This window comes from Papio anubis, chromosome X, assembly GCF_008728515.1.
Source record: "Papio anubis isolate 15944 chromosome X, Panubis1.0, whole genome shotgun sequence".
Lineage (NCBI taxonomy): Eukaryota > Metazoa > Chordata > Mammalia > Primates > Cercopithecidae > Papio > Papio anubis.
The window spans coordinates 59,855,700-59,868,615 of NC_044996.1; the positions used below are offsets into that span (position 1 = coordinate 59,855,700).

At 37.5% G+C, this 12,916-nt stretch overlaps 1 protein-coding gene across 1 annotated transcript in view; it reads right to left on the reverse strand.

Annotated features, from left to right (window-relative positions):
* Positions 1-1,758: 1,758 nt before the first annotated feature.
* Positions 1,759-12,916, reverse strand: part of TAC4 (tachykinin precursor 4) — a 41,163-nt gene continuing 30,005 nt past the window's right edge. The window contains 3 exon segments of the mRNA XM_021932633.2: positions 1,759-2,169; positions 2,171-2,342; positions 2,344-2,578. Of these exon segments, the coding sequence (XP_021788325.2) occupies positions 2,083-2,169; positions 2,171-2,342; positions 2,344-2,578 (494 nt within the window). The 3' untranslated portion in view covers positions 1,759-2,082.

Here is a 12,916-nt window from a genome sequence, read left to right on the forward strand (position 1 = left end):
TGTGACTAGACCTACTATGAATATTTGTGTGCAAGTATTTCTTTTAGTACTAGTATCCTATTCTTTTGAGTGTATTCCTTGAAGTGGAATTACTGGATTATATGCTAATTCTATGTTTAACTTTTTAAAGAACTGCTCCTATACTCTTTCTTTTGATGAATCTACCTTGGATCTCAAGTCAGCTCCCACAATGAAGTGGCCTTGTTTTCTGGGGTGACACCCGAGGTTCGTTGTCTCAGCCACAGAGATCAAGGATGTGGACACACAAAGAGTGAAGTTAAAAGGGAAATTTGACAGGTGAAAGAAAGATAATAGCTTTCTGTTATAGAAAGGGGACCCGGAAACTGGGCAGCTGATCTGCAGTGAAATGAAGGAGGGAGTTTTTATAGTTGAGCTAGTGGGGAGATGGTGTCTGATCTACACAGGGCACGAAAAAACAGTTAGAACCAGGTTTGCCATCTGCATACCACTTGAATCTCTGGCAGCCCCCACCCCAATCTTTTATTATTCAGGTGGGTTCCCTGCCTGAGCGTCTCCATGTTGCCCATTTCTTTCTTACTATACAAGTGTTAACAAAAAAAATAAAACGGAGCTTCCATGGTGGACATGCCTGGCCCCCAGGTAGCCCTTTTCTATTGGTGTAGCTGCTGGCATTTCCCGTGCAAACTTCCAGCTTCCTTATCTATATTTGCCGCTCGATCTTTCAGGCTGCTCTTGTGAGAAATAAAATGATTGAAGGTTGCTTTTTGTTAGAAGGGAAGTTCTGCCAAAGACTCTTTTGCTCTCACTATCTGTCTAAATAAATTCTTTCTATCTCCTGTATCAGAACTGTCAACATTTTCCACAGCAACTGACCAATTTTACATTCTCATAAGCAATGTAAAAGGCTTGCAATTTCTCCATATTCTTGACAATGCTAGTTATTTTTCTGATTTTTAAAAATTGCCATGTAGATGGGAGTGAAGTGGTATCTCATTGTGATTTTGATTTGCATTGTCCTAATGACTAATAATGTTTAGCATTACATTTCAAGTGTCATTTGCACATCTTTAGAGGAACATCAATTCAAGTCCATGGGCTGGTTGTATGAGATTGTTTTCCATGTTGTTGTTGTTAAAGACTTAAGAGTTGAATGGGAGTGTTTTTCATTTTGTTATTGAGTAGAAGGCATTCTTTATAAAATCTGGATACTAGATTCTTGTCAGCTATATGATTTGCAAATATTTTATCCCGTTCCATAAGTTGTCTTTCTCTTCCTTGATAATGTCTTTTAACATGAATGTCTTTTAACATGAAAACTGGTTTAATTTTAACAAACTCCAATTTATCTATTTTTTCTTTTGTTGGTTGTACTCTTGATGTCAGATCTCAGAATCTGTTGCCAAATTCAAGGTCATGGAGGTCAAGAAAACCTTTTTTATCGTGGTGGCTCACGCCTGTAATCCTAGCACTTTGGGAGGCCGAGGTGGGCGGATCACGAGGTCAGGAGTTCAAGACCAGCCTGGCCAGCATGGTGAAACCCATCTCTACTAAAACAAAAAATTAGCCAGGCATGGTGGTGCACGCCTATAGTCCCAGCTACTTGGGAGGCTAAGGCAGGAGAATTGCTTGAACCAGGAAGGCGGAGGTTGCAGTGAGTCGAGATCGTACCACTGCAGCCTGGGCAACAGAGCAAGACTCCATCTCAAAAAAAAAAAAAAAAGAGAAAGGAAACCTTTTTTTTCCTTTCTTCTCCCCCCCCCACTGGTCACTCATTTATTGAGCACCTACTGTGTGCTAGGCACAGGATACAGAGTGTGCGAATCTCCCCACTGCTGTGTAGTGAGATGCCAGCTCTGAGTGTGAGGGAGGGCAGAGTCAATGCAGCTTGCAACGGTGAAGATCGTGCATTTATGCAGGACTGCTGCCTGACACCGAGAGTCCAGGAAGACGCCAGGTGGGTTCAGTGTGGGCCTTATGTGAAGTGCCAGTGATGAGGACAGGAGACACAGAGAAGAGAGTTGGCCTGCTGGCTTGTCAGCTGTGACATCCAGGTAGGAAGAAGCGGCACCACGTCCTCTGGGAAGTCTGCAGTGGGGGCTTTTACTCTGAACCTTGGGCCTCATCCTCTCTGCCTTCTGTGGACAGGCTTCTCTTGCCCAGGAGGCCCTGGAGCGTGTGTTCCAGCTGACAATGCTTTTTTTCTCCTTGGCTGGATCAGAGGTCTTCCTCCCACTCGCTTCCCCATCAGCCCAAAGAACTGGCTTGCCTTGCCCATCTTCACCTCCTGCAGCTGGAGCCGAATGCTGGGGCCAGCACCTTCCTCCAAGGCCACAGTTATCCAGGTCTCTGCTTCAGTGCTGTGTCTGTTCCTCTCCACTGTCACCTGCCACAGTGCACACGGACAGCTCCATCAGGAGATGCAGGACGAGGCGAGGCAAGGCAGCATGGTGAACCCGCACTGTCCCGGAATCCTCTGGGAGCCCCTCGCAGTCTGAAGATGCCTCCTGCAGGCTTTGGTTGGCTCTTTGGCTCCTTGAGTATAGATAGAAAACCCCCGTTTTCTGGTCCTTCCAGCTGTTCCTGCTTCCTTCCTTAGCTTACCTCAAGAAAACCCTTTTTTTTTTTTTTAAGAGTTTTAGAGTTTAGCTCTTATAATTAAGTCTTTGATAAAATTTTAAGTACATTTTTGTATATGTATATATACATAATTTTTTTTTTTGTATAATTTTGTATAAAGCTACAACTTTTTTATTTTGTCTGTGAATATCAATTTGTCACAGCACCGTTTTCTTGAGGAAACTATTCTTTACCTATTGAATAATCTTGGCATCCTTGTTGAAAATCAACTGACCATACATATATATGATTATTCCTGCACTCTCAATCCTGTTCCATCAGTGCATATGACTGTTCTTATGCTAGGACCATACTGTTTAATTACTGTAGTTTTGTAGTAAGTTATAAAATTTGAAAATGATGGTCCTTCAATTTTGTTCCTCTACTTTGTGAGTGTTTTAATATTCAAGGCTCTTTGCAATTTCATATGAATTCAAGAATTGGGTTTTCCGTTTCTGCAGAAAGGCTCTTAGATTTTTTATGATTGCATTGAATCTATAGATTGCTTGAAGTTAGCATTGCCATTTTAACAAAAGTGAGTCTTCTAATCCAAAAACATGAGATATCTTTCCATTTATTTATGTATTCTTTAGTTTATTAATGTTTTATAGTTTTCAGTGTATGAACTGTCCACATATTTGGTTGAATTTATTCCTAATACTTAACTTTTTTGGATACTATTGTAGATGGAATTATTTCCATTTTTTCCTTTTCAGATTGTTCATTATTAGTGTATAAAAAGACAGCTGATTTTTATGTGTTGGTTTTTACCCAGAAGCTTTGCTAAATTAATTATTAGGTCTATTAGGTTTTGGTGGATCCTATGGGATTTTCCATACATAGAATCATGTCATCTGTGCATCAGTTTTGATAGGGGTGTGAAGAAGTAAATAATATCATACAGTATGTGATCTATTCTGTCTGGTGTATTTCACTTAGCATAAATGTTTTTCAAGTTATATCATGTATCACTAATTCATTCCTTTTTATGGTTGGATATTTTCATATATACCACAATTTGTTTATTCATTAACTGCCCATGGACATTTGGGGTGTTTTTAACTTTTGTCTATTTTGAATAATGCTACTATGAACATTTGTGTACAAGTAATTTTTTGAGTACCAGTATGTAAACCTTTTGAGCATATACCTAGAAGTAAAATTGCTTGGTTATATCATCTTTGGGTCATATAGAAAATAAAATATTCATAACATAGGAGTGCAGAGGATGTAAGTCTTGCATAGGATGCCACAATTGCTATAGAGGAAGAAGAGCCAGAGGGAGAAATAGAATATTAAATTCCCAGGAAATGTGTAGAAAGAAAGAAGTGAAAAAATGGATTAGAGAAATTTGTAAGGTGAGGTTTTTGTACTTCACAATTTATTCAATAGCCAGCTTTATTTACAGCAGAAAGGAAATGCCACAGTTAATTGAAATTTGTATTGTAAAGATGGTTCTTAGAGACATGTTCTTGTTGTAACAAAAACTTGACCCTCTGAGGAACAACTAGGTCAAATCCTTAAATTCTGTACACATATATATATATACAGTGTTTAACATATAAAGTAATATGTTTTATTTTAATTGATGCTTCCAATTAAATCATTAAGTCTTTCCAAACAATCTTATGGCAGGCAACATGGAGTTTAAAGGCATTTAATAAAGTAGGTTTGCATTTTAAGAATTTCTATAGTAGATAGTATTTTAAAATCTGCCTACCTACTTCGACACAATTAAGTTTCAACTGTTTCAACTGTTTCAATTTTGATTCATGACAAAATTCCCAAACTAGAATCCTCTATTTTATATGCATTATTTTTTAGTTATGTCTGAATAATGATAAACAGAAAATGACCCAAGCATAGGTCATTCTAATCTACTACTCAATTTTAATCTCATCATATGTCAGTAGATTAAATTGCCATTTCTATCACTAGATTCCCATCTGCCACATTGATTACATTGGTTTTCCTTTTTAATCCTATTATTTAACATAATCAACACATCAAGTAAATGTCTGAATTATAAATCTGATTTCTTTCTGGACACCTTTCTTCCGGTCTTCACACACATCTAATCCATCAAAGTTTTGAAATTTCTACTTCCAAGAAATATCCCACTTCTCCATTTCTCTTTCTCCCCACCATCACCAGCCTAGGATAGGCCACCCTCATCTCTTGGTTGAATATTAAAATAGACTTATTTTTTTGTTTGTTTGTTTGTTTTTTGTTGTTGTTGTTGCACCCAGTTCCCTTCTCCACCTAATTATGCTGTTCATACAGCAATGAGAATAGTCTTTTAAAAATGTAAATTAGAAAATTTCACTGTCTCATTCAAATCCTCCAATGTCTTCTCCCTTTACACTTAGAATTTAATATTCAAACTCTTTATTAAAACCTGTAAAACCCTGCATGATCTGAACCTTCACTGACTCCCCCATACTTTCTGCTACTTTCTCCCTCACATGATATGCTCCAGCCACTTTATGACCCTCCACATGCTAAATTTATTACCTCTTCTGAGAGTTTTTATTTTCCTGTAATTTCTACTTGAAAGGCTTTTCCAGCTGGTCAGCACCTTGTTCAGCCAACTTATTAAGATCTTAGCTCCAATGAAACCTCTTAAAGCCGGTCTTCCTTTACAACCTGATATAAATCGGCTGTCTAATTTCTCCCCTTTTCCATATTTTTTTTTCACAACATTCAGTTCTCTTCTATAGAAGTCTTATCACCATATATATATCAATCACCATCTATATATACTTTATGTTTATGAGTCACATAGACTAATCTAGCCATTTTCGGTTCCTTGTTTTGCTCTATTAAGCTATATTAACCTAGCTTTAGAGAATTTCTTCTCGGTTCAAAGTGGAGGGCTAAAGTGCTGAGCTAGTATTGGGACAATATTTAGTAACCTTATAAATAAATAAGTATATATATAGATATATATAACATATACATATATTTCTGTCTCCTCTACTAGATTTTAAGCTTCATAAAGTCATATCTTTGTATTTACTGATTACCAATCTATAATATGCACCTAGACTTGTACCTAATTTGAAAAAAAAATAACATTTCTTCACTGTATAAATAACTTTTATTCTGTTAAGGAAAAAGAAACTGCCAGCTTATTTTCTCAACTTAATTCATTACTTCCCTCCACAAATTTTGTCCTTTCTCTTATGTACTTAATGTCTTCTACTCAACTGTTTGTTTTTTTTCATTTTTGTTATACATGTGTTTTAATTATCTTTAGGAAAACAAAATGAAAACTTTACCCCATCTGTCAAGACATACCTTGATTTCTCAGCCTCTGCCTTGCCAGCTGTTTCCACCTGGACACCTACGAGCTGAAAACTTGGTCCTTAGCTGATCCAAAATGATATATACATTACATCAACGGCTGTAGTGCTAATTCTAGTGACATGAGTAGTAATAGCTATATATTGAGTTCCCCCAAAAGTCTTGCTGCCAGACAGTCTAGAATCTGCTTCACTGAGATAGACCCTTCAGAATGTGCTTCCCTGGATTCACAGATGTATTGTGCATCTGCACGTTAGTTTCATAGAGGCCAAGGGAGATTTTCCTCTTGCTCTCTGAATGTTTGCTGAAAATCACTGACATAAGGTAGATTAATAGGAGAAAAGGCATACACCTTTGTTGTGCAGATGGGGAGCATCACAGAATGATTTCCCACTCTCCAATGGAGTTCAGGAACTTACATACTATCCTGGCAAAAAAAGGTTATGAAAGGTGGGAGAAGAGAATATCTGTTAAGGGGATCACTAGGAAGAATAATCAGATCAGGGAACAGAAAACTTGTATATTATCTTGTGAAAGGGTTTGTTAAGATGTGATTATACTCTTTGCTTTATAGAGAAGGAAAAAAAAATGTTCTCCTTGGTGGATCTGGATCTTAAGAAAAAAAAAAATCTGAAGGTTTTGGGAGAGAGAGTATGTGGGGGAAGAAAGTCGTAGAGACGTTGAAGTTTCTTCAGAATGTCAATGTATCATATTTTGGAGTATTGATTTCTGAGCCCTAACATTTCGTTCACCAGATGCGGGTTTTTTGTCTTAGTTTATATTGCTTAATTTTGACAGGTTATTCTTTATGTCTAGTTTTTATTCCAGGACTAGAATCCTGCCACATGTCTTGTTTACCTACTGGTCACCCTGCTGTTTTTGACTTACTTATACCCTATCTTCACTGGAGCTGGAGAAGTGCTCAGTAGTTCAGTCTTGGGACTGTGGACTCAGGATTTAATCCTTTTATTTTCTTAAAAAAAAAAAAAAAAAGATTCCAAAGAAGGACTGACCACTCCTTAAATCTCTTACAATTGAGATCCTTCTGTCTGAATAATCTCCTCAGGACCAACTATTTCCAAATTGTTATTGAGATTTCAGTGGGTGGAACAATCAACTTCACCACCTCGCTGTTAGTCCTGTTTTTAAGAAGCAGCCTTAAACATCAAGTTCTGCCTACCTCTGGCTTCTTGTTTGTGTAACATTTTTTAAAACTTTCTACGATTATTTCCTTTGTTTTGGCAACCTTGATCTGATCTTTATTTATTTGTTATCTGATTTCTTTCTCTTTCTCATTATTAAGACTATTCTTTGAAATGATTTCCAAATGATAAAACTAATTTTGTAGTTGTCATTAAAATTTATTTCCCTGCAGTAGTTGACTAATGATCCCTTTTTTATTGAAATATTCTTAAACTTTATAGTTTGTGACTTTTTATTATCTTGTTTCTCCTCTCATCTTTTCACCTAGGCTTATTGTTGCTTTTCTAATAACAGTTTTTTCCTGCTGCTCTTTAATATAAGACTCTGCCCTTGATTTAATTTTACTTTGCTCCTTATATCATTTTTTAATTTCATTATCCTAATTATCACTTCTATATGGAGTTTGTATACTTAGTTCAAACTTCTCTGGAACGCTTTATTTTTTTTTAGATGGAGTCTTGCTCTGTTGCCCAGGCTGGAGTGCAGTGGCACGATCTCGGCTCACTGCAAGCTCTGCCTCCTGGGTTCATGCCATTCTCCTGCCTCAGCCTCCCAAGTAGCTGGGACTACAGGGGCCCACCACCATGCCTGGCTAGTTTTTTTTTTTTTTTTTTTAGTAGAGACTGCGTTTCATCCTGTTAGCCAGTATGGTCTCGATCTCCTGACCTCATGATCCACCCACCTTGGCCTCCCAAAGTGCTGAGATTACAGGCGTGAGCCACTGCGCCAGGCCTGGAACACTGTTTCTTATATTTCTATTTGATAGTTGGCTATTTCCATTTTGAAGTTCTATCAAGATCTCACTCTCAAAATGTCAAAACTTTTAGCCCATTGTCTAATAAATCATAACCCATTTTTTTCAATGGTTGCCCATCGTTTTTCAGTTTTCAGTCTTCAAACTTGAAAATCACTTTTACATCCTCTTACATCACTCCCTAATCGGTATGTAATATCAGGTTTTTCATTATGTTGTTTCTCACATAAGACTCTTTCTATTCAGCTTTTTTTCTAGAAACTGAGCTTAATCTTTCAAGTCACATAAACTATATGAACATTTGCCTAATCGTATCTTCTCTTCTCAATAATAATAATTCTAGAGCAATCATCTACAAATTTGAGGTGCTTTGACACAAAGGTATTCAAGATTACTCTTTAGAATTGTTAAGTTTAGTCTAAAGCTGCCATCTTATTTTCAATTCAACCTAAAGATTTCTGTGTACACAATGAACTGTAATCTAACCAGGTTTAAAAATAGACTGCACCTATTCTTGTACCAATCATTGAGTTTTGGCCAGTCAAAGGCAACCAACTGTTCAACCCATTTTGAAATAAGCAAAACACCAAGCTATATCCAATCCAGCTGTTTCTGGACCTCACCTTGAGCTTTTGTTTTTTAATCCACAAATATTTTTCAACCATGAGATATCACTGGAGATTCTCTGAACATATTCTAGTCTGGGAGGCTGTCCAATTTATAAATTATGCTTTGCTCAATTAAACACTGATAAATTTAAGTTGTCTAAAGTGTTTCTTGATGGAAGAGAGAAGATGGCCATTAGATGCAGCTGGGAAGCTCCTCTTCTACTGAGAGAAACCAAAATCTTGGGTAAACAACTACACTTCAAACTGATCTTTTAGAGAAAACACTGAAAATTGACAAAGACACAACACAACTCCAAGATTAAACAGGAAGCTGAGAAGTCCACATAGAGTCACCAGACCAGGCTCTTGGTTGTGAACAGGTCTTAAGGAAAGAGGTAAATGAAGGAACTCTGTGACATCACATTCCTGCTGTGAGTCTCTGGAATCCTAGCTCCAGGAGATATTGTGACCCTCATAGACATTTCAGTTGACAGAGGGAACTGCCTGAACAGTAGGCAGAGGCAGAGAATAAACTTGCACAGAACCAAAATGTTATATGGCACACAAGGCAACTGCAGCAAAACGTGACTATAAGTGCCCATCCCCAAAGGTTCTCCATCTTGCTTTGAATGGGTGTAGCTCCTCCTGAGTTTTGGCTGGGAGAGAGGAAGGCTGCCTTCCCTGCGGCACCAAGGTGCGACTGATCTGCATGTCCCCTTTTCCACCGGCCCATCACAAAGCAAGCTGCCTTTCAGCTCCCACAAGAGAATGCAGACAGCACAGCCTCCACTATTCTGTCTGATTGTTTTGCCAGCAGTTGGAGAGCAGTTCAACAGCCTGGTACAGCCAGTGTTTGGCCCCAAGAGGCCAGAGGACAAAGCCACAGGACTAGTTTCAACTTCCTAGGGTTTGAGGACACCCACCACAGTTACTGAGCTGAGATTTTTGGCTAGAGTTCAAGTGTGGGGGGGAACCCCAAGTCTTAGAACACAGAGAAGAGTGAGGTGTGGATTCATGTGCTGGTGTAGGAGCTAAATGTCCCTCCCTCTGCAAGATCAGTCAGGGAAAGGTGGAGCCTGTTGGCCAGCCACAGTTTCTGCCTGAGTGAGCCCCATGGCCCTGATCACCTGGAACATGCCAGCAATTTGAGTGCAGAAGGTTTGAGACAAAGCTAGCTGATCAGGCTAGATATTGGGATCCCTTTGCCCAAGGACCCTCCACCCTTGATCCACTATATCACCAGATCACCTGCCGGTATACCCCACAACCTGCTCTGTCTTTGCTAAGCTCAGAAAACCAGTGGGTCCCTGAGAAGTTGCAGGAATCCTGGTGACCTAAACTTTGGCTCTGGCCACCCTTAAGGGAGGAGGAGTGCAGGCTGCCAGGGCTCCCCTTGGAGCTAAGAGAAAATGAGCACAGCACCAGTGATTAAAAGGGGTTCTCCCAATGAAGTCTTTTATTATTCTTTAATATTTACTAGTACTTTGGGAGATTTCCTTAACTTTATTGTCAAAATCTGCCATTACAGTTTTTATTTTAGCAACTATCTTTTTCATTTACAAGAGTTTTTTGTGTTCTTCATTGGTTCTTTTATCATCTTGTTTTTGACTTTTAGGTGCTCTGAAAATAATTGTTAGACGATTTTTTTATTTTAATCTTTTTATTTCAACAGGTTTTTTGGGAACAGGTGCTGTTTGGTTTCATGAATAAGTTCTTTAGTGTTGATTTCTGAGATTTTGGTGTACCCATCACCCAAGTAGTGTACACTGTACCCAGTGTGTAGTCTTTTATCCGTTGTCAGCCCCAGTCCTTTCCCTGAGTCCCCAAAGCCCAATGTATCATTATTATGCCTTTGAAGAGTCACTCAAAGCTTTCTGCATTGTCTAAGTTTGTCCAAAGGCATCAGAGACACAAATGCCTAGAGGACTCAGAAAATTTATTTTCTTTCGCATACATATGTGCTTTCTTTCATGGCCTCTTAAACATATTAATTAGATTAGATCAAGACGGCAAAGGGCTGTAGAAGTAAAGAATCTAGAGGAAAGAGAGACTCAAGAAAAGCCTTTGATACCAGGAAGAACTGGGGGAGTGTTTTTAATATGTAGATTGCAAATTGCAAAATTGAAATGGCACAATTGAAAATCAGTCTATTAATTCCAGAGAAACTAAAATGCAGTAAAACAAAACAAATGTAATCACAGTCACTAATTGGTGCTACAACTAGCAATGTATACATAATAACAATGTAAACACTAATTACTCATTTAAATAAAGGAGCACTTTTTACAAAAAGAACTGAAATAATTTAAGGAGAAGCAGTATTTAAAAAGATAATGGCTGAAAAATTTTCTAGAACTGATAAAAATAGGACTACAGGTCTAGAAACCACAGCATGCCCAAGCATTTGGAAAGAAAGGGTATCTGAAAAAAAACCAATAATTGTAATGACAACTTCTTTAAAGCATTAAGAGCTAGAATACAGTGAAATCATATCAAAGTCCTGAGAGAAAGTAACTCAATATAAATTACTGTACTGTTTTAAATTTTTAGTAATTGTGCCAAATTATTTTTTTCTCCCTATATCCCTGTAACGATGTCCTTGTACACTCCCCTTCCATATTGACTTTGGGGTTGGTTCTGTGATTTGATTTGACAGTTAGACTTTATCAAATCTGAGGCTTAAAAAGCACTTGATCATTGGGGCTTAGCCTCTTACTGTTGGAATCTCTACCTCTATCATGTGAAAAAGTCTGGGAGAGCTTACTAAAAGATAAAAACATATGGAGCAGAAGCAATCTCAAGTGAGATCCTCCTAGATCAGTTGTGGTAGACAGAATAATTCCCTCCCTAAACCATCCACATCTTAATCCCTGGAATATATAAATATGTTGCCTTACATAGCAAAAGAGATTTTAAATATATAAGTGATTAAATTAAGGGCCTTAGGATGAGGCCATTGTCCTGCAATATCCCAGTGGTCCTAATGTCATCAAAAATATCCTTAAAAGAGTCAAATAAAAAGATGTGACAACAGAAACACACACAGAGAGAAAATGGGACAAGGATGCTAATATTGTTGGTTGTGAAGATGGAGGAAAGACCCAGAAGCCAAGGAATGTAAGTAATCCCTAGAAGCTGCAAAATGTAAGATTCTTCCCTGGAGTCCCGAGAAATAGCACATCTCCACCAGCATATTGATTTTAGCCCAGTAAGATTCATTTTGAACTTCTGAGCACCAGAGCTATAAGATAAAAATTTGGGTTGCTTTATGTTTTTACTTTTTAAAAAATTTATACATCATAACTGTACATATTTTTGTGGTTTATTTTTTATTTTTTAAAAATTATACATCATAGCTGTACATATTTTTGTGGTACATGTGGTAATTTGATATATGTATACAATACATAATAATTAAATCAGGGTAAGTGAGAGATTCATCACCTCAAATATTTACCTTTTGTTTGTGTCAGGAACATTACAATTCTTCTCTTCTCGCTATTTTGAAATATACACGAAATTATTGTTAACTATAATTTTCTATTGTACTATCCAGCATTAAGACTTACTCCTAACTGTATTTTTGTACCCATTTAACCAACTTCTCTTTATCACTTTCCTTTTCTTCACAGCCTCTGATAACCACCATTTACTCTCTGTCTTTATTAGATCCACTTTCCTAGTTTCTGCTTATGAATGAGAATATGCAATATTTGCCTTTCTGTGCCTGACTTATTTCACTTAACATAATGTCTTCATGTTCCATCCATGTTGCTGAAAATGACAGGACTTTATGGTTTAACAAAATTCATTGTGTATGCATATATATATAAAACAATTTCCTTATCCATTCATTCATTGATGGGCACAGGTTGATTTCAGATCTTGGCTACTGTGAATAGTGCTGCAAGAAACATGAAAGTAAAGCTATCTCTTTGATATACTTATTTTCTTTCCTTTGGATATATAATGCTTCACAGTGAGTTTCACATGGTAGTTCTATTTTTAATTTTTTGAGGAACCTCAGTACTCTTTTCCATAGTGGCGGTTCTACTTTATATTCCCACCAAAAGTGTAGCAGCATTCTCTTTTCTTCACATCTTCACCAGCATTTGTAATTTTATTTTTATTTTTATTTTTTATTTTTATGATTTCCATTCTAGCTAAGGTGAGATATTTCACTGTGGTTTTGACTTGCATTTTCCTGATGACTAGTATTGAGTATTTTTTCATATAGCTCAGCCATTTGCATGTCTTTTTTGAAAAACATGTATTAATGTATTTTGTTTACTTTTTTTTTTTTTTGAGAAGGAGTTTCGCTCTGTCACCAGGCTGGAGTGCAGCGGCATGATTTTGGCTCACTGCAATGTCCACCTCCTGGGTTCAAGCGATTCTCCTGCCTCAGCCTCCGAGTAGCTGGGACTAGAGGCACACAGCCCCACGCCTG